This window comes from Vanessa cardui, chromosome 6, assembly GCF_905220365.1.
Source record: "Vanessa cardui chromosome 6, ilVanCard2.1, whole genome shotgun sequence".
Taxonomy (NCBI): Eukaryota; Metazoa; Arthropoda; class Insecta; order Lepidoptera; family Nymphalidae; genus Vanessa; species Vanessa cardui.
In genome coordinates, this window is record NC_061128.1 from 14,670,009 (window position 1) to 14,693,502 (window position 23,494).

At 38.6% G+C, this 23,494-nt stretch overlaps 1 protein-coding gene across 1 annotated transcript; it reads right to left on the reverse strand.

The window, feature by feature from the left end:
• Positions 1-498: 498 nt before the first annotated feature.
• On the reverse strand, positions 499-7,467 carry LOC124530591 (twinfilin). The gene is made up of 9 exons (XM_047104821.1): positions 7,280-7,467; positions 6,824-6,901; positions 6,547-6,658; positions 5,387-5,549; positions 3,821-3,954; positions 3,496-3,599; positions 2,677-2,820; positions 1,541-1,659; positions 499-1,037 (listed from the first exon to the last, which is right to left on the reverse strand). Exons 1-9 carry the CDS (start codon positions 7,302-7,304, stop codon positions 885-887), a joined length of 1,032 nt encoding a protein of 343 aa, XP_046960777.1. The 5' UTR covers positions 7,305-7,467; the 3' UTR covers positions 499-884.
• Between the last annotated feature and the right edge of the window lie 16,027 nt (positions 7,468-23,494).

Below are 23,494 nucleotides of genomic sequence, written 5' to 3' on the forward strand. Positions count from 1 at the left end.
AGCTTAAGAAATACTGAAATTGTTTTAATACTGCTCATTCATAATTTTATTGCTTTACAACAGTATATTTGTCAATGAACACAACTTATTAATTTACAAGTGACGTTTTAACAAGTGAAATAGCATAACACCTTTTTATATACCAATTTATTATAACCTTTTGATGTTAAATTTTAATTTGACATCTGTTTATTTGGAAGTGTACTTCTCGTGGAAGAGTTACGATCATGTGTGACGTTACCTTAATAAACATTTTGTTATATATGTCAGGCGCACACTCTCGCGAATATCGAAGAACATATTATGACAGTGCTATAAATTAGACACAACCAGGGTTGAGACTAACGACTTTTGAGGCACGGAGTTATCAATATCTTCATAACCCCATCTTCTGTCTCTTATTGAATATTATTATTTGAATAATATCTTGTAATATAATTCTATTGAATTTAAAAAAAAATAAACTATTATATTTCTCGTTGAAATAAAAATTCGATAAAATGTTACAAGAACGGCACTTAACATTTTAATGATACATTCATAAAAAAAATTGGGAAGCTTTTTTAAATATTCACATAAGTATAAGCCAAAAGCATATAAATTCATTATAAATTAGGTTAATAAGGAAAAGATTTACAAATGGCGGTCTTTTTCCTGTCAATGAATATTAACGGCTAAATAAGTTCGCGAATTAGTTCGAAATTATATTTAATTTTTTTTTTGCTATCCGTACCAAAATAATTCAGCCATTTATAAATCTTTCCATATACGTTATACAAATTATTCAAAATATTCTGATATCACAATTGGATTCTCGAAGAAAAGTACATTTAAGAAACAAGACAGCTTAAATATATTTATTGAAATAAAGATAGATTAACAAATTATTGCGTTGACTGTGCTTTTGTTATCCTTTTCGCCCCTCTATTCGGGGGACCTTTTGGCTTCGCGAAAGCTGGCCGATGCAAATTCCTCTTTGGATGAATTTCATCATATAAATACTCCTCAGTTAATTCCTTACCGTCGTCTATTTCCAGCTGTTAAACAATATATACAATACAAGATAAGTGACGTCACCAGATCTCAAGGATACAAGTCAAGGACTCAATAGAGCACAGAATAATAATAATTTATTGAGAAAACTCGTAGCATAACAAAAAAAAGCAATTTTTTGTTATATTTTTTTTCTTATGCTACGTGTATTTTTTTGTTGTTATTTGCAATGTTACTGTGAAATAATCAATCAATGCGCGACATGCATCCGTTCTGTCAGTTCAGAATTTGACCGGCGCCCATCGACAGATTATAATATGGCGAAAAATAATGCGTTAAATCACATTTACATTTCGCGGTTCACAATATTTCGATAGATTACAATCTGACGAGATACATTGTAATCTAACGATGTTTGTAGTCTTACGGTAACACATGACGTCACAGATAGAAAATAAAGAAAAAAATTTGTTAAAACTTCCAAACAAAAGTGACTTTTAAATACTTCAAAATATAACAATCAATATTATAAATCATAATAACTCACTCTCTTTTCCACTACGAGACCCATTTTTTCCATGATTTCTAAGAATTGACCCTTACAACTGGAATACATCATGCGTTCCTTTATACTGCAGCTGTATCCCGGCATTGAGTAGATAAACACTGAAACAGACATTTATTTAACTTCATTAATTACTTGGTGGTAGGGCTTTGTGCAAGCCCGTCTGGGTAGGTACCACCCACTCATCAGTTATTCTACCGCCAAATAACAGTACTCAGTATTGTTGTGTTCCGGTCTGAAGGGTGAGTGAGCCAGTGTAACTACAGGCACAAGGGACATAACATCTTAGTTCCCAAGGTTGGTGGCACATTGACGATGTAAGGAATAGTTAATATTTCTTACAGCTTCATTGTCTATGGGTGATGGTGACCACTTACCATCATGTGACCCATATGCTCGTCCGCCGACCTATACCATAAAATAAAAAAAATATATTATTGGTCGCCCGCCCGCCGTATGTTGTCATATATCAGGCAAGAAGTAGCCTATGTCCTTTCACGGAGTTCGAGTTTGCTTTATACCAAACTGCATCAAATTCGATTCAGCGGTTTGGCCGTGAAAGAGAGACAGACAGACTTTCAAATTTATAATATTAATGTAGATTATATAACTATTTTCTCCCATTTTTTGTCGAAACACTTGGCTCTTGGAGTAGTGGAGCAAAAAGTTTCATTAGAAGCATTACAACTCGCCTTATTAGGCAATAATGGAGGCCCATAGGAGGGCTTTTGACCAGAGAATCTCAATTGCGAATCAACAGGGAAATTCTGCTAACATTCTTTACCATTCCACGCGTTCAAGATTTATACGGTAACTATTTATTTGTATATATTTAAGGACTTAATGTTAATAATTCTTTATGAAATAAAACAGAATAATTTATTTCACTAATATAATAATATAATATAATTGCAAAAGAAACTTATCGTTATGTTTCTTGTGTCTGTAGTTACACTGGCTCACTCACTGACTCACTCACTCTTTCAATCAAGAATAGGCAATAAGTTGATATGAATTTGCAAGCTACCTTTTGGACCAATTACGCCATCAAATCAAATCAAAGTGCTACAAAACCTCAAAATAAGGCAATAAATAATAAATCATCAATAATGCCTCACCCACACTCTCCATGTGGTCGCCCTCGTGTGTGTGCTTGAATATGTACACGTGGTATCTGGCTTGGTCGCTGGGCACTTGCGCTGGCAGCTCTGTCAGACTTATTATTGCCGCCTTTGACAGGCAAATTTTTTCTTCCTCTAAATCTGTAGACAAAAATAAATAGATTAAAGGTCATTTTAATACTAACTTTTATGATTATGAATTGGAAAATGAGTTGGTTCAATAACAGCCTGTAAATTCCCACTGCTGGGCTAAAGACCTCCTCTCCCTTTGAGGAGAAGGTTTGGAACATATTCCACCACGTTGTTCCAATGCGGGTTGGTGAAATACACATGTGGCAGAATTTCTATGAAATTTGTCACATGCAGGTTTCCTCACGATGTTTTCCTTCACCGCTGAGCACGAGATGAATTATAAAGACAAATTAAGCACATGAATCAGCGGTGCTTGCCTGGGTTTGAACCCGCAATCATCGGTTAAGAGACACACGTTCTAACCACTGGGCCATCTCGACTCCTCAGCCTTGCCTTCGATTAATCATAATGAAATCCTTATTTTAAATAGATCACCATTCTTGAGAAAACGGTGTATAAACTGTATCAAAAATTTCTTTTGGATATTAATCGGAATTAAATGACCTTAAAACAATCATAATGTTATCTTAGTATGAAGATAACAAAGATTCATAATTGCTGGTGCGATTGATTCTGTGATTGATTTTGGGATTTTAGATTTGTAACTTTAGTAATGTATAAAAAACAAATCTTGATATTAAAGAAAATTGTTGTCTATGGTAATTTGCATAAAATGATACATACCTATTTTAAACTGTAGATAGTTATAGGAACCACGCTGGAGATCAATTATACCCTGTTTAGCTGATTCTGTTATAGGAAACGATATTCCTCCCATCGTCGATTGTCTGAAAAAGTGAATAAAAACTATGTAAGGATATACTTGTAGAGAGCGAACCAGTCTCTCTAGTAGTATATTTTTATTTAATTAGTGTGAAATAATCCATCGTCAAGCAGTAATATGTTTGAAGGCTGTTACTTGTATGTGTACCCAATAAAGCCCAGTACTAAAAATACTAGTAACCTATTTATGTATTACACAAAAATGTATATTTAAAGCATTGTATACCTCGAGTCTGTGCTATAGTTTGGATCATGTTCACTTTGCCGTAATTCTTTCAAGGCTTCCTCCCTGTCGGTGAGAGGAGCTGGAGCGTTGACACCGCTCACATGAATTTGATAACCTTTCAAACATACTTCTTCCTGTGAATAAGAATTACAAAATAAATCTAAGCACCACGTGAATACACATAATACATAATAATAAATAATAATAATTTATTGACACACCCGAGTAATGTACACATAGTTTTTTTTTATGTTTTTCTCTTATAACTAAATCTAGGGTTTTTACATCTGTCATCTCTGGTAGTTGACCTCTGACTCTAAAATTAATTGTGATATCAGAGTCAGCGATTCATCAACAATTATTTGCGCCCAAGATTTTTTTTTTTTAAAGTAAAAAAATGTTTATATTAAAAGAAGTGAAGAGAACAAAAAAAAGACAAATTAATAAACTTAAAAATAGTCTACCCGTGACCACGAACGCTGTAAAGTGCTCGAAACGTCGGGATGTCAAAAATAATTAATATACGCGATTCAAATCCGTTATAACTAGTTTTATTTTAAAAATAGTTTGTACGTGTGTGTGTGTGTGTCTGTGAGCGTGCGTGTGCGTGTCTATGCGTATGTTCATTAAATATATACTCATAATTATGAACATCATGCCACATAATCAACGATCGAATAATAATTGAATGTTGAATTAAGTTGTAATGTTTAAGTAAAACTTGTAATATTATATCAAACATTTTTCATACTTTCTCTTCGCTCACTTTCGAGTTACTATATTTATTAGATTCAAAAATATATCTTATTTAACAAAGAATAAGGTTCAAAATGAAATTAGTGTCATATGTTGTTCGTTTATAATCGGGCTCGAAGGACCACACTCAAACGTATAGCCTAAGCCTTTTATTTTAATGACTCACTAATTCTTAAATCACGAAACACGAGGTTTTTCAAGTACTACTTATCATATATTCTAACGCAAAGAAGCAATACATAGTATTGTTTTTTTCGGCATGTAACTACAGTCACATGGGACATAAAATCTCATTTTCCAAGATTCTTATTAACTTGGACATAGTTAAATTATCATACAGTGCCAATATCTATGGGGAGTGGTGTTCGCTTAACGCATACTGATGTCAAAAATAAAACCAACTCTACCAACTAACGGTTATAATCAGTTGTTTTGATATATTTGTTATTTATTCAATCAAATCAAAATAAACTTTATTCTAGTAGGCTTTTACAAGCACTTTTGAATCGTCATTTTACAATTAAGTGAAGCTACCACGGAAAGTTGTTCGGAAAGTAGATTCTACCGAGAAAAACCGGCAAGAAACTCAGCAGTTACTCTTTTTTAACATTTAAAAAATACAAATTCATGTTAGTTAAATACAATTATTTAAATTAATATTCTTTCTGCTTGGAAGTCAACAGGTATTAACTCCACATTTTTTATCATCTATAAAATCTTGCATTGAATAATATCTTTTTTCTACCAATGTAATTTTGAAATGGCAAAGTTAAAAATGTCTGCGGAATTTTATTATAGAAATGGCCTTACCTTGCTTGTGGCATGCATTTCATCTTTGATGTGTGCTGAACCAAATTCCTGCTTGAGAGTTGCTTTTGTGGACGCATACAACATTTTCTGTCTTACTGGGGCACTGTCTGGAGACCAACTGAGTAAAAGCCACTCATATCCCAAGGAGTTAGATGTGTCGAACCTTTCAAATGCATATTTAATTATTAAAATATATAAACTTTTTTTTTTGAAATAAACTTTATGCCATTCACACAGAAAGCCACAGAAAGTCCTTTATTCAATTAGAAAATTTGTAAATCTTAAGATTTGAGGGCAATGTTTATAATAATTTTGACTTTATTTACATATATGAATTTATTAATATTTACATAATTAAGATTAATACAGTGTCATATTTTATTGATTCTAGTAATATATTGCATTTATTTTATTAGTTTTTACAAGAATAAAAAATAAATTTTGTAATTTTTGCACTTGCTTTTAAAAAATAGTATTTTGCAGGAAATTGAGGCTTTTATGATACTTTTCAAAAAGTTCACATTTTATAGTAGATGTTTAAGTATTGTACTACATATTTATATTATGAATATCCTTTTGATTATAAAATAAAGCGAAAAATTGAAGCAACAAAAACTAATACAAAACCTGGAACAGATGAAATTAGCAATAGTGAGTACCTTAAAAGTTATTGATTCAATTTACACTACGGGAATTTCATCTTCACTTTTGTTGAAGATAACTCCAATATCAGAGATATTCGCAAGTATAAGCTGCATATAAATAAGTTGTATCATATGTTATTTGATTATTTATATAATTTATACTGACAACATCCAATTAGACTAATGAAGGTAACAATAATATAAACGAAAGTAATTGACATAATTATATCTAGTTAAAAGTCATGCTAGATATACTAAAACCTCACATATACTATGTATCACTGAAATGTGACCAGAATTGGTTAAGAGGTCACAATTATTATCATTCTAGTTGTCACTAGCGGCTTCGCTTGAGTTTAGATAATTTGGTTTCGTCGTGAATTAGCGACAGAGAGAGAGTTACTTTCATATTATATCAACATTACATACAAATTTTGTGTAACACACATAATTTCATTAATGATGAGTACCATAATGGTTTTATATTAATGGTAATTAAAGTAAAATGTATCTTACCTATATAAAATATAACATGGAAGATCTTCTACAATTAAGGATGGGATATATTTATCAAAATCTTGCTCAAATGATCCTTTGACCGATTGATATTTCGCTAATGTCAATTCCTCTGAAACAAACAAATAATTTATATGAAATTTCAATATCATAATGATCCCTGGTAGTGATTGGTTTAATTTAGTAAATAAAAACAATTCAGATATTCCATACATAAAAATATAGTAACAAATGAAAGTTCTTATTTACAATGTATTATGTATTATGAATACTGTACCATTCTCTATGCTTATCTTTAATAATCTGATTTTCCCATCTCGGCATTTACTTATGTACTTCTTTAATTCTGCATTAGCTGTAATAAAATTCATTCCATAATTAATAAAGAAAAAATATATTAAAACACAACTTAAAACATAGCTAATTCATTTATAGTGCACATGCTAGCAACATTAAATATCAATTAGTTACGCTTATAAACATCAGATTATCAGATGCCGACTTTCGCCAAAATGACACGCCTTATTATTATATTTGTATTGATTGATATATTAATAGATTAGATCGCATTGATTTTGTATTAATTAATAACTTGTTTTAGTTACACGGACATTGTTAGAAATCTACTCTTATACATACAGCACGATAACACATTAGGTAAATACTATTTTGGCAACAATTATTCATCGCGAAATCGCAAATAAATATGTACAAAATCATATATAATTAGTACCTTGAATTCCAGTTTGGTGCGACATTTTGTAATGAATACACTGTCTAATATATCTCAAAGTGTTTCACCTATTGAACGGTTATTAAATAGCCAATTTTAAACATATAACGGGAAATTATGTGGGCGCATGCAAGTGCAATTCAATCTAGCCGTAAGGCCCCTTACCCCCACTAGCTGTCAATACGGAGATTAGAAGCAAATCGACTTTGACGTTACATGATTAAGATGTCACTGTCATGTAAAATTTACTTAATTATTTAAGTTTAATAAACGAAAAAGCCATTTATTTAAAAACAAAACAAAAATAAAAAATGTAAATCTTTAATTCAATACGGATATATCTACTTAAAACATACTTAATATTTCAATATTGTTAGATGGATTGTACTCTCAATATGTCAAATGCTGATGTAGTTCTGAGTACCAACAGAGATGGCGTTAAAAATAAGCGCTCCTTTTGCAGAAAACATTCGTGATTCGACCACAACTATTTTAACGAGCACGTCCTGAGCCGGTGTACGATCTAATAGAAAATATCCACTGAATGAACGTAATTCCAAGCCTTATATGGTTCAAATTTCAAAGCGAAGTCTAATAATCCCTACCCTTTGTCCTTTTTCAAACCCCTGACAACGTGTATGTGATAATGACCGGTTGAATAGTTGAGACATGAAAGAGTGACAAAAGACAAATAAACTCACTTTGTCCTTTTGAATATAATTTAGGATTTAGGACAACTAATGAAACTATTGTATTAAATGTATGAGTAAAATATAATAGGATTATAGTAGTAGGTGTAAGTAGGGGTATAAATGTAACAAATAATTATGTAAAATATTACTAATATAACTTTGGTGCTTGGTTTTTAATAGTTTTTTTTTATATTATATTAGGTACATTCCCGCTATGACATGACATTCATGACGTTCTTTATGTATTGTATTGATTGTTAAATTGGAAACATCTGTTGTGATATGATACTACCGTGCATGTATTGAATTTATTCAAATAAATTTTAAGGTGAATAATAATAATTAAAGTAAATATAAATAGTGTATTTGTTTTAGATTTTGTCAATAACGCCAAAACTGCTGAACAAATTCGACTGGAATGCACACTAACTAAAACTAGAATTACCTACATTAAATATATTTTTATATTTATTTTGTATCATAAATAAGTTGATACCTTTTATTGTTATTACTTTTTATTCGAATGTTGTAAAATTCAAAATCTTGTCGCCAGTACTAATTGTGTACACAGTTTCAATTGAATCTGTTCTATAGATCTAGGTAGTTTAAAACGCTTTTGCTAGTGTTGATTCATACCTACTAACATGCACAGATAAATAAAAGCTCATCAAATGAATGCTTCATTCGTATTCTATGCGTTCACACATTATTCATCGGAGTTGAAACTTTGTACAGTCGCTGTTAGCATTAGCGTGAATGTTTCTAGTACCTAACAATATGCAGTAGGTGACAATCGAAACGTGTCGCATTACAATAACTGCTTCAAAAAAGATAACATTGCAACGCATGTCTGGCACTAGCTTGTTATAAAATGAAAATAACATATCATATTTCGATAGGGATTTTCATAGAGAAAGGCGATAGCGCTCTGTGTTTGAAATACATGAATTTCGAAGATAAATATATCTTGCTGAAGACTCGAGTTTTAACCCGAGTTAGTAACATAGAGTTTTTAGGTCCAATAATTGTGTTGAGCCAAGATGGCTCAGCGGTTAGAACGCGTGCATCTTAACCGATAATTGCGGATTCTAACCCAGGCCAGCTATAACAGCTCTAGTGTTTATGTATAATTCATCGCGTACTTGGTGGCGAAGGAAAACTCGTGAGGAAACCTGCACGTGTCTAATTTCATAAAAATTCTACCGCATGTGTATTCCACCAACCAGCATTGGAACAGCATAGTTGAATATGTTCCACAACCTCCTCAAAAGGAGAGGAGGCCTTAGCCCAACAGTGGGAAAATTACAGACTGTTGTTGTGTTGATGAATATGCATTTTGTGCTTATCAGCGAAGGGAAATATTGTCAAGAGATCTACATGTATCTGAAGAATTCTGCGTCATGTATCTACATCTACCAATCTGGTTTGTAGTATCATGGTAGCATTACCCAAATATTTTCAAGAGATTTACATTATATATAGACTAACTAGGTTTTAATTTACGCTGGGAATACGGTCGGAAATTAATTGAAATCGTCTAAGATCGAACGATACGTTTTGCAAGTGTGTGATTGATGGGTTTGTATTCGAAATCCATTGCCGTTTCAATTACAATTCAGCACGTACATCTTAAGCATGTACATCGCCTTATTTGACGGTATTGCGAATTCACAGCGCTACAGGCAGGTAATTCCGTAATTACTCCTACTTGCCATTACTCTGGTGCATTTTGTCAGCTTAATTTTATTTAACAGACAGATGCTTTTTCAATTACTTAAAAATGTAAACTAGCTACATTTGAAATTGCATTTTGTTTATCTATACATATAACAAAATTGGAATATTAAAATAGCCCTTTTAATCAATGCATATGTATGTACACACATACATACATACACGGTACATATACCGAAATGATATTTTTTACAATTTTGTCTGTCTGTCTGTTTGTTCCAGCTAATCTCTGAAACGGCTGGAACGATTTTGATGATACTTTCACGGGTAGATAACTGATATAATAAGGAGTAACTTAGGCTACAACAGATTTTTTTGTTAAATTCAAACGCGCATAAATTCGCGGGCACAGCTAGTATGGATTATATTTATAGATAGTTTTCTTTATTTTATTAATGTTAAAATTCGATTTGATTACCAATTAATTATTTACTTAAATAAGAAAATATTTAATATAATTGATACTTGAATTTACAATTTTAATCGAAAGTAAAAGTTTTATTACTATTGTTAATAAAATACTTTTTATAAATTAGTATTATAATAATTGAATTAAGTTAAGATAAATTTTATTTAAGCCATCTTTAGTAATGTAACTGTACGAAAATATATTTTCCCAGCTTACTTGCTTCAAATTGCCATCTCGTTCCAATTAATTCCTAGCTTACTTAGATCTAGATTAGAAGTAAGTAGTTTACTCAACGGAATTGTAAACTGAAGTCAAATACTATACAATTTAGTTGGAGTTGTACACAGTGTACGGTTTCCTAGTTTCCTTTAACTGTTTTTTTTATTTACATACCAGGATGTAAGTCACATAATTGATAAATAAATTTATTTTTATGAGACTTCTTATTTATTGAATCGACAAATGAATAATATTTAAAAAGCAATTCTGTTTACACATAATTATCTACATTATATATATAACATTATAAATGTGTAAGTAACTTTGTCTGTCTGTCTGTTGCTTTTTCATAACCAAATCGCTGAACCGAATTTAATGAAATTTGGTATGAAGTAAACTTGAACTATAAGAAACATAAGCTACTTTTATTGGCAACCACATGACATCCGATACCGTATTTAACGAGCGAGAGGATCCGCGGTTGACTACTAGTTTTTATAATATTATGAGACATTTCAATAAAACAATGTTTGTCTCGAGATAAGATACTATAGGAACAGATTGAACGATTTATCAATCGTGATTGTATTTATTATATTTTAAAGAATATAAATCGTGTCACTCATGAAATGATGACAGCTGATTGATGATGATACGCCATTCTCATACGTAAATCTTATAAATATCACACATCACATATCAGATATTTCACACTTGTGTTGTAGTATATTTTGAATAGCCCAAGAATCATAATTTTCTCTGAGTGAAGACTATAAAGTAGCTACAAACGGTTTTTGTCTTGATAATTCTGAATAAAGTAACTTTATATATTAGAATTCTAGAAGGAACATTGATCTAGATCAACATAACTATTTGAGAAGAGTTAATTTTGTTATTTATTTTGTGGAAAAATATTAATTCCTGTAATTTTCTTCGCGTGTCAAGGGATTGTACATTTATAATAAATAATTATTTAGTTTCTCATAGTAGATTATACATAATGTGCTCCTAAACTTAAAAAGATACCCTATTAATTTAATGGCAAAGGTGTTAAAAATATAATTGAGGACAATTTATTGAATATCTTAACCCATTTTGATGGATGGATGTTGTTGTGTTCTCAATATAAGTTTTTAGACTCCTTTGAGTCCATAATGAGCCATGAATCCTCAATAGTTTTCAACTTATCTACACCAATACCTACTAGATATTCTTTAATCATTATTTAGAACATTTCATCAAGAAGGTTACGAATTTCTTCCTGAAGATATATTACGTTATCATTGATCCCATGACCTCGAATCTGAGGCCAGCTAGCCAATAGACCACTGAGTCTAGCTAGTAGCCAGTAACTTATATTGACATTTCCAACCCTTTTTTTTTTTTTTTTTATTACGCTGGAAAAACGCTTTGCGCGCTTCCCCCACGTGATGGAAAGTGGGGGGGTGTGTGGGACTCCCCGGAGCCCTGAACGCCTAGTGCGCCCAAGCACACCGGGTTTACCCACTAAAAAACCAGCGGTACCGTCTCCGTCTTTCGGCGGACGCCACGGGATCGCTTACGCATGCTACCGTGACGCCCTGACGGTCGGCCCGCTTATACGGGCCTTCAACAGCTAGGGGGGATTCCCAAGGTACTGGGACCCCCCCTGGTCCCTACGGCGCCTATTGAGGCGGAGAGAGAAGATACGCGTAGCGCCTTTTCCTTCTCCCCGGTCGTCTTCTGCGGAGCGAGTCAGCGGCGGCTTTTTTTTCCCGCTCCCGCTCCGCTGCTTCCTTCTGCGACATGACACTTTCGCAGAAGGAGCGCATCTCTGACCAGCACACCTCGCTACCGAGCATGGTGATGATAACGCTCGGTAGCGAGAGGTCTCCGCCCATAGTCGCCGCAAGGATGTGCCTCTGGGGCCCCCACGCAGCACACTCGTACAGGGTGTGGTACGCCGTGTCCACTGGCGCACCACACTCGTGGCAGGAGGGTGACTCCTCCCGCCGCGCTATCCCGTGCAGGTACTTACCGAAGCATCCGTGTCCGGTAAGTACCTGCGTCATTCTATACGACAGTGTGCCGTGCTTCCTCTCGACCCAGCGACTCAAGTGGGGACGGATCGCCTCCACTGTCGCTAGGCCCGCCGTGGGAGTCCCCAGATCCTCCTGCCATCGGGCGATCAGGGCTTGCTGGGCTAGAGCCCTGATCCGCCCGATCTCCGCCGACCCTGGACGGTCGCCGCGGTCCCTCGCCTCGACCCGGAACCGGTACACTTCCGCGAGCACCTCCGCCTGGAGCTCCCAGGGCGGATCGCCCGCGAGAAGTGTCGCCGCAGTCCACGACACCGTACGGTACCCTCTGATGCCTCTCACCGCTATGACCCTCTGTGGCTTTCGCAGCAGAGCCCGATTTTTAGCGGTGAGGGCGTCTATCCAGATCGGGGCACCGTACAGCGCCATCGACCTCACTACGCCGGAATAAAGACGCCGGCATAGCGACCCCGGCCCTCCCACATTCGGAAGGAGGCGACCAAGAGCGGCAGCGGCGTTGATGAGCCTTGGGCCGAGATGAACAAAATGCTGCCCGAAGCTCCATCGTCCGTCCAGAATCAGGCCCAGATACTTCATCTGGGCCTGCACCTTAATAACCGTCCCCTGGACGGTGATACTCGCCCCTCGTGGGGGTCCTTTTCGTGGACCGTGAAAGAGGAGGGCCTCCGTTTTGGATATGGAGACCCTCAAGCCCAGCATTCCCATGCGGTCCACGGTGAGAGCCGTTCCGACTTCGGCAAGGCGAGCCGCCTCCCGGAAGTCCCGTCCAATCGCCGTGACGAGAGTGTCGTCAGCATAACACAACACCCCCATCCCGGGAAGGACGGGAGCCCGCAGGAGCCAGTCGAAACCGACGTTCCATAGAATTGGGCCGAGGACCGACCCCTGTGGAACGCCACAGCCCACTCGATGGCGGACGATCCTCCCATCGACCCCCGCCCAGAGGATCTCCCTGTCCTGGAGGTACGCCTCCAGCAGTCTCCTCAGATAGGTCGGCACCCCATGGTATCGGAGTGCCTCCCGTATCGTCTCGAAAGGGAGACTGTTGAAGGCGTTCGCCACGTCAAGCGACACAACCAGGACGACCTGCCCCCGGGCCACCGCTTCCGTCGTCCGAGTCTTCAGGGCATTCAGGGCGTCGACTGTAGATCGGCCCGCCCTGAATCCGTACTGCGCCTCCGAGAGACCCGGACCGACCTCCTCGAGGTGCTGAACGAGACGGGCTGCGAGGACCTTCTCGAAGAGTTTTCCCGTCTCGTTCAGCAGCACAATTGGCCTGTATGCCGAAGGGGAATCCAACGGCCGACCTTCCTTCGGCAACAGGACCAACTTCCCTTCTTTCCAAGGCTTCGGAAACTGCCCGCTGCGCAGACACTCGTCGAATAGCTCCCGAAGCCTTGCACCTAGGTATTCCAGGGCGTCGCACAGAATACGCCCTGGAACCCCGTCCGGACCCGGCGCCGTCTTCCTGGCCCTCAAGCGACCGAGGGCCATCTCCATCTCCCGCTCCGTAATCAGTGGTGAAACCACTGGGTCTTCGGTCACGGAGCGGGGCGCCATCTGCGGAGGGACGTGCTCGCCTGGATGGGGGAAGAGTTCCCCAACCAGGCGAAGGAGAAGTTCCGGTGGCATCGTCTCGATGACGGGGGCGCCTTGGGTGCGGAACTTCCCGCGTACACCGCGGTACGGGCGCCCCCACGGGTCTCGATTGAGGCCCGCCAGAAGTTCCTCCCTGGCCTTCTCCTTGGCCTTGCGTATCGCCAGCTGCAGCTCTTTTTTCAGCTGGCGATAGGCGTCCAGCAACTGTCCCTCCAAATCCGTGTCGAGGCCGTTGCGTCTTCGACTACGGACGTAGGCCCTCCGTGCCCGACAGCACGTCGCCCGAAGGTCGGCGATTTCGGGCGACCACCAGTATACGTGTCGGCGCGGAACTCTGCGCCGGGTCCGAGGCATGGCCGCATCGCAGACTTCCTTGAGTGAACTGCGCATCCGGCCTGCCAGCTCCTCTGCGCTGGCGCCCTCCCTCCTCGCTGCGGAACCCCACCGCTGCACGATTGCGGCCTCCTTGACCAGCTCTCGATCGACCTGGCCGAGAGACCACCTCGGCAACGTGGTCGGCACCCTCTGGGGTTCCGCCGGCCTGCGAGAAGTGGAGATCTCAAATCGGATGTACCGGTGATCCGATAGAGTCTCCACCTCCTCCTCCACTCTCCAATCAACCACTCTGCGTGCTACGACAGCAGTGGCGAACGAAACGTCCACCACGGAACCCCCGTGATGGCGAACGCAGGTGTGAACCTGTCCCCTGTTGAGAAGGGACAGGTTGGAGAGCAGGGCCCACACCTGGACGGCCCTCCCTCGCGGATTCGTGACAGGGTTACCCCAGGCACGCGACTTCGCGTTTAAGTCGCCGAGAACCATTATCGGTTTCGGCGCCTGCCTGGCCACCGCAGCTCTGACCAAGCCGAGATAGGTCTCGAACTCAGCCAGGCTGCGGTTAGGGGAGAAGTACGTCCCGACGACGACGTACTCCCCCCACTCCACGACTACGTAGCCCGAACCCCTTTCGATGAGTGAGAGGGGGGGGCCCGTTCCGCTCCTCGTGAGGACCGCTACGGTGTCGTCCAAGTCTCCCAGCCAGTGAGGTAGGGGAGGGACGTAGTAGGGTTCACAGGCCACCGCCAGGTCTACCTGCCACTCCGCCATGGACTGCAGTAGAAGATCCTGAGCCCCGGCGCAGTGGTTGACATTCGTCTGAAGGAAGCTGAAGTCTGCGCTCATGTTGACATTGCAGCTCCCTCCTCAGCCTGGCGTCGTCCGACGTTATTGGTAGTCTGAGTAGCGAGGGCCACCTTACCTTTCGTGATGGGGGGGCTACATTCTTTAGACCCCATCACGTGCCCGGAGGGCTTGCCGGCGTCTGCGCATACTACGCAGCGCAGCTTCCCGGTACATGTAGACGATTTGTGTCCATCAACGCCGCACCGGTAGCAAAGGCTTCCTCGTTCCGCACTGAATGGGCAGAGCAACCTTGTATGGCCTAGACCCATGCACTTGTAGCAGCGCAGAGGGCGCTGCTCCATCACGTACACTCTGGCCGAGCTCCACCCAACCAAAAGACGACCGGTGTCAGCCAGCTTTTTTGCCGCAGTTATTGGACAAGACACGAAGACCATACCCATGGAACCAGGTCCTCGTGAAATATCCCCGCACCTTACCGTTTCAGCGGGGCAACTCCCCTCGCGAACGACTGCGGCAATAATTTTATCTTTAGTGACGGAGTCGTCTAACCCCGTCACCTTGATGTCCACCTTTCTTATGGGGCGAGCAACGTTGGCCACTCCATCCAGCACCGTACGGAGCTTGTCGGCTAGTTTCTCTGCCTGTTCCGTCTGTGCTTTCGGCAGCTCCAACACTCTGGCCCCCGTCGCTGAGCGTCGAACTTTGAGCCCACCATTGATCCCAAGGTCTTGGAGTTTCACGCTCTGCTCAGCGCGCTCCAAGACCTGAGCATACGTGATGCCTTTCTTCTCCGCTTCCGGCTGCAGAGTTAATACCACTGCAGCTGTACGAGGCGCGGACAGCTTAGGCTTAGTTGCTTGTCCTGCCTTAGGCTTCATAGGCGCAGCTGTGGTGGTTGCAACAGTCGGAAGGGAAGCCTGCTTTCCCTTCTTTCCCTTTTTAACCACAGTGGACCAGGACACCTCCTGGACCATCTGTGGCGGAATTATCTCCGACGTAGGCTGGACGCCTGAGGGACCAGCAATAGATGCCGTCGGAACAGCAGGTGGCGCCCGTTTTGGCGCGGGTGCAGCTTTCGGCGGTGGAGCAGGCTGGACAGCCTGCGTGTAGGGCGTAGCAATCTGCTGCGCCACCTCCCGCCTCTTATCCGCAGCTAACGGAGGGCGATGTATTTTTGCGGGAGGCAACCGTTCCTCTAGTGCGGCAAACCGTGCGTTGATCATGTCGCCGACCGAAGAAATTATGGAGGCTTTAAATCTCTCCATTTGAGCATCCTGTGCCGAGCCGGAAGCATCACTTGCCTCTGCCACCTTGGTCCGCATTTCTGCAAACTCGCGGCGGTGAGCCTTTACCTCGGCCTTGAGGCTGTCCACCTCTTTGCGCAGGCGGCCATTATCGGCACGGAGCTTTTGCGTCTCCTCGGCTTCTGTCCGAGCTGCTAAGGCGTCTACAATGCCCTGTAGTGCAGCCGCCGACTCCTTCAGCCTCTTTGCAAAGCCACCTTTTAAATTGGTGGACTTTTGGGCCACCTCCAAAATTAGGGCTGCGCTTCGGCCAGCTTGTGCCCGGAGTTCCTCTGCTCCCATCTTCGTGGGATCTTCGGTGTGTACATCCGAGGATGAGGATTCCTCGGAGTCCACGACTACCTGTGGAGCGTCCTTTCGAAACGCCCGACTACGCAGGGACCGCTCGAAAGCCTCCTCTCTGGCCTCGCTGGCCTTGGCTTTCAGCTCAGCCTTTGCCCGAGCGAGGCCACTACCCCGTCCTTTCGCGGTTTTGCCGCGAATCGCAGGCTTGCTCTTCGCAGCCAACCTCATCTCCGTCTCCGTTTCAGAGTCGGAGTTATAAATAGCAAGGCCCCCATAAGGCCGTTTTCTACGAACTAGGGCGTCGGACGACAGCTCAGTGTCGACGTCCATCGCCGAAAACGAAAAACATCTATAAACAAAACAATAAAACAAACGAAAATATTTATAAACAATAATAAATATTAAACTGAAACAATTAAGATCTAAAAAGATCTATTCCACAACAACAATAGGACCAATCCTTAAACAAAACAAGTGTCCGATAAACAAAGCCAATAGTCCAGATGTTACGCGTCAGAGATAACGAAAACCGGCAAGCAGGTGTCGTTTTAAATCTTCAATCGTAAAATCTTATCGCACAATTCAACACAACCTCAGTCGACGACGTCCGAACGTTCGACATTTCCAACCCTAGCTTAATAGCTTGTTCAAAAAGAGATTACGACAATAATCCAACGGTCGAATAGCGAACTTACGACTTTTACACAGCCCTGTGTTCCGTTAAGCTATTGAGGATATAGGTTTAATATGCTCCACTGCACAGTGTAAAGATTAGGTGGATAATATTTTAAGATTGGCCTTTAACACATCCTGTATTACGAAGCACGTAATTTTTTTATAATAAATAAGCAAATATTGGACAACGTCACACAGATTACTCTGATCCCAATGTAAGTAGCTAAAGCACTTGTTTTATGGAAAATCAGAAGTAACGACGGTACCACAAACACCCAGACCCAAGATAACATAGAAAACTAATGGTAATCTACATCGACTCGGCTGGGAATCGAACCCAGCACCTCGGAGTGGCGTACCCATAAGAACCGGTGTACAGACCACTCGACCACGGAGGTCGTCAGATTAAACTTCTATTATTTCGCAAAGCCAATACATCCATCCTGGAAAATGTATTCCTGTAATAAAAAACATCTATAAACATAAACCTTACAAAATAATTTACACATATTTAATTAATATTTTAAACAGTGAAATTAGATATAAACAAGGAAACCATATCTGTTCTGAAATTTGATTTCGCTGAAAAATACGTCCTTGCTGTAATATAAAATATAATAAAATCCTATGCAAATAAAAGTATTCTAAAAATAGACACTTTTTTAAACTTTATATATTATGTTAGCAGTAATCTGGTACAGAGACGATTTGAAAGTGCTTCAAATAAATAATCCTGAAATGATTAATACTATTGACGCTGCCATGACAGTTTTTGAAAAAAATATCATCGTGAGATTTGGGACAAAGATTTGAAAGTGTCGTTGACATTTGATGATGAAGTTATTAGGATTATTTGAAGAAATTTTACTGACCTGAAGTTAAGAAATTGGCAATATTACATTTCGTTGCCTCGGTAAGCCCGTAAAGCTGGTCATGTGCCCACTCTCCAATCATTTCAGATTGCCCTTACATCGGATTATGGGAGTTAGGGATTAGGCAATGCATCTATGACTACTCACAGGCATAGTTTGAAATATGTTCTCAAATTGCAACAACCCCTTAGGTTCCTCTCTTCGTATGATAAAATTACGATTATTAATATATATATAATATAGATAGTATAGAATTAATAACATTAAATGATTCAATATATACAAATATGAACTAGAACTAGTTACTGTATAATTCATGACCGCGTGGAATGGTGGCAAGAAAGCTGCATTTGCCCGTTGAATCGCAATTCCGATCCTCTGGGCAAAAAACGAACCAGCCCTCCTGTCACTAGTGGAGGAAATGAGGCGAGGTGTTATACTTTTTCTTTTGGTGTCGTACTTTTCTTGGTAAAAAACGATCTCTTCCACTATTTGGAAGCTGCTTTCGGACATGTTCTTAAGATTTGTTTTCAAATATTTTTATATTATGTGGTCTTCAAAATCAAGAAGATAATAAGTCAATTATGAGGTAATATTACTCTTAACCAAATTTTCGGTTACTTGATAACGCAAATTAAATTAATTCATTTAAATATTTGTACGAATGGTAAAAATTTCAATCTTCAGTAGCGTGTCTAATGCGATTGCACAAACACGCTCAGATACGTTTGTAATTAGGAAAACCGTATCTATTCTGAAATTTGATTTCGGCGAAGCTCGCTCAAAGGGAATTGGGAATCAGGGATGAATATTTCGCCGTGCAACATCATGGATTAAGTTTGAAAGTTGATCTGATACAAGGGTTGGGTTAGATCTCCAGTTAATCGATTCTGTTTAAGTAAAAGGAGTTTGATGCAAGTTTCGTTTTAGTTTTAAAGGAGACTGTTAAATAATAAATCTTCATTCGAGTTATTTATTTTGGTACAAATGTTCAAAGATACGGTTACATCAGATTATTATGTTATGTGTGTACGTATGTACACATTGAAATATTATTGATTTAATATATTCAACTGATAGGAATGTCATAATAAACTGATATTTTAATTTTACTTCCTCACTGTCTGTGATAATTTAAAACGACGTGTTTAAATAAAAGACAAAATACACGGCCTAAAATCGTTAAATTCGCTGCTATGTTTGATTTTCGAATTTTATTGTTTTGCAATCTTTCCAATACAATGTGAAGCCACTATATTATTGTTGTGATTTAATTAAAATAAATCATTAACGAGAAATACATCCTTCCTACGTGTTTTCTCCATATGAAGTGGACTCCTCAGCACAAAAAAAATCCCCTCTAAAAGTACAGCGGTACCCACTCTGTCTTAGGGGCGCAACATGAGATTACTTGCGCACAACTTGGCGCCTGAAAAATACATGTAATCTATATCAACAAAACATCTTGAATAGTAACAGGTAAGTTTACCCTAAGGTAAGACTAACCGTATAGAGAGTTTAAACACAATATATTAATTGAATATATCAATTAATGAGATAAAAACACAAACAGCCTTTAATAACATATTCACATAAAATACCTAAACAATTACATTTGGGGTCAGTATTCAACCCCCAGGACGTAAAAATATAAAGAAACCAAGTAGTTGATATCATTGGTGTCTTTTTTTTAATTTTCCTATAACAAAAGACTAAAGTATTTGTAGTATATTGAATATTACAGCCTTCTAAGAGCTGATGAAATTAGGAAACGTTGTCAAAAAAACATAGTTTCCATTCTTAATGCTTTATTATAATTTACTTTCTTACCAAGAGAAATATATTTTGAAAATAGAATCATTAAAATCAATTAACTATATGCGAATACATAGAGTAAGGAAAAGTAGTAGTCATTAATTTTCTAACTTTACATCCTATTATAATGAAATTTTATTCAATGAATAAAACAAAGATGAAGGCCAAATTGATGACTTTCTTCTTCTTGAAGAGGGTGTTCTTCCTTCTTCTAAATATCGATGTTAACTGTTAAAAATGACCATTACCCGATAGCACATTATTTGTGAAATTAAGGCATTCAAAATTTAATTCTTTCAGCAATTATTTGTCATTTATTCGAGAAACAAACAAACAAAGCCTTGCCTAAGCACTCCACTCGAATTGTCTATATCGAGAACAGTGCACTCCAATATATCGGTTTGCAAGACAAGCATGTTTCTTGATTCGATTGGGTCGAAACTCCAAGAATTGGGTCAGGCCGTCTATTGACACAGTCCTCTTAACTAATATGACCAAATCAACTCGGCCTCCTTAAGACTTATCTCTGATGTGCCACACGAGATACTGCTAAAAGATGTCGACGAAAAAGGGGGAATGTAATCTCTTCTAGAGCTATGCTAGTTTATTGCGGAGAATTTTTCAGATCCGGAATAAGATAAGGGATGTTAAGGTTGACGTTTTAAAAGTAAGACGCGCTTATATTTATTAGATCTGGTGTTCTCTGCACATGATGGGTCTCTTTCGTGAAGTAGTGTAATGAATAATATTATAGTTTTATTCATGAGCCAAATTGGTTTATTTCGTGCACGTTTCCTTGATTTTCCATATGATTATTGTTGGTGAAGGATAACACCTTGAGGTTAGCTGGATGTTTTAGATTAGAATTTTCAGTAAATCTTTTGAAATAGATCCCAAAACTCTTGGTGCTAGGTTGGGTTTGAAGTCGCCATCATTAGCTTAGATTTTCGCTTTATAACCACTGGGCCAGCACGTTCATAATCTATATTAATATTATAAATGTGAAAGTAACTCTGTCTGTGTGTCGCTCTTTCGCGACCATACCAATGAATCCAATTTGATGAAATTTGATGTCAAACAAACTTGAACTCCAAGGAATTTTTTGCCAAACATGATAATACTTAGTAAGTCCCTAAAACGCTAGTATTTTATACATTGATATATATATATGGTAATATAATGCAATCTTTAAAACTAGACTGTACTTGCCAAATATCTTTGGTCAGAGTAAATGAGTTGGCCTGAACGTAATGTTATATGAAGCTGGGAGGTATTTCTCATGTTGGCACGTATTCTTCATTCGAGGGAAATGGACGCCAAAGCTTTGCTAATTATGTACTCAATGTTAATTAATGATGTATATGTCACCGTAAGATTACAAAATTCGTTAGATTACAATCTGACGAGGCAGATTGTAATCTGTTGATATATTGTGAACTGTAAAACATGATTGCAATTTAACGTATTTCACTATATTGTAATCAATCGATGGGAAGCCGTAGAACGGATGCATGTCGCTGATTGGTTGAACGTTATGTGCCCCCCCCCCCCTCGTTTAGCGTACAACATTATAAATCGGAATTATAAATACAAATAAATATAACATCGTAATGGTTGAACTACCATTTGGAATATATAATCCAAGTTGAGTCGACAAAAATGAAATTTAATGACTGTAATGTATTAAGGATTTGGTTGTGTCATGAACTTCAAACAAAAGGGGATTTCAGATGTTCTACGTGTCTGTTTTTGTGTAAAAACCGACTTCAAAGCATGGGTAACGGAGTATGATTACAATAAATTTATTACAAATTCTATTATTGAAATGCTAAAAATGATGGCTTGTGTAACGATTATTATCAATTATTGAGATTTATTTTAAATCTTTTTATTGTAAACGACATTAGAAGTAACAATCTATACTGATATTATTAATATAAAGTATCTTCTGTTTATCTTTCACAGCCGAACTTAATTTCGATCCGAATTTCATTTAATTTGTTATGAAGCAAGGTTGAACTCCAAGAATCTTTGTAGTTTATATGCTTATTACATGTTTCACCCCTAAAAGAGAAGACGCGTGAAGTTATTTCTAAACATGCCATATATATGACATATAAAAGTAACAATATTTTCCAGATAACTTTTAGACTCGACATAGTAACAGCGGTTGTATAGTACATAATATAGAACCTTATATGAAAAAAAGAACAATTGAGTTATTTTTCGAGTTTTCTTTTTCAATTAAACAATTTTCACTAATTGTATTTGCAACAAAGCTTAATGTAATCCAGACAGAAACAAACATAACGATCGTCGTAAATCATTAAATGCACCGTACGTTGTAAAAATACTATAAATGAATGAAAAATGCGATTCGGGATATCTGTAGCGGCTCTCATCAATTAAATATTTCTGACCCATTAGCGCAGGTGGCCAGCGTAATGGAAGCCATTAGAGCTGTCCGCTGCCATGCCACGCCCGCATTATATTTGTACATTAGTGCAAATAATTCAAGACTGCTATCACGTCGTCGTCTTGAAAGCCCTCGATATTATCTTATTCATGTACCTACAACTACTTAAGATAGAAAAAATATTATATTTATTTTGGTAAACTTTGTCGCACATGAGCCGAGATGGCCCAGTAGTTTGGAGGGTTACGGGTTTAAACCCAGGCAAGCACCACTGAATATTCATGTGCTTAATTTGTCTTTATAATAATTTATCTCGTACTGGGCGATGAAGGAAAACATCTCGAGGAAACCGGAACATGTCTAATTTCATAGAAATTCTGTCACATGTGCATTCCACCAACCTGCATTGGAACAGCGTGGTGGAATATGTTCCAAACCTTTTCCTCGAAGGGAGAGGAGGCCTTAGCCCAGCTGTGGGAAATTTACAGACTGTTGTTGTTGTTGTCGCACATTTAAACTAAATTACGAGATGAAATCAAAGTAACAGAATGTATATATAAAGAATTAAATAGTGTTCAAAGGAGATCTTATCGCTTAGCGATCTCAAAGGCTGAAAGTTTGATAAGAGAACAAAAGAGGCAAGTTTAGTTTCGTGCGAAAAATTGGCAACCTATTGTATGATATGTTTTACAGAAGAATTATTACATTGAACATTACTCTTTAACGGATTTTGGTGCGGTTTTTTTAATAGATAATTCTAAGTTTCCACTCTGATGTCGCATCGTTGCAAGCGTGCGAATCCGGGGCGGGTCGCTAGTGCAATATATAAAACAAAGTATCACTCCACTTTTAAACGCTGCATTATCGTGTCGATTTCATCAATGATTTCATAAGGATGGTTTTGGTGGAAATTCCATTTGTGTTTTCGTGTTAATTGGATACTATACGATTTGATTACTATACATAATTATATACTATTTGATTCGAGTTTTACGAACCGTCTCTGCCTTTTT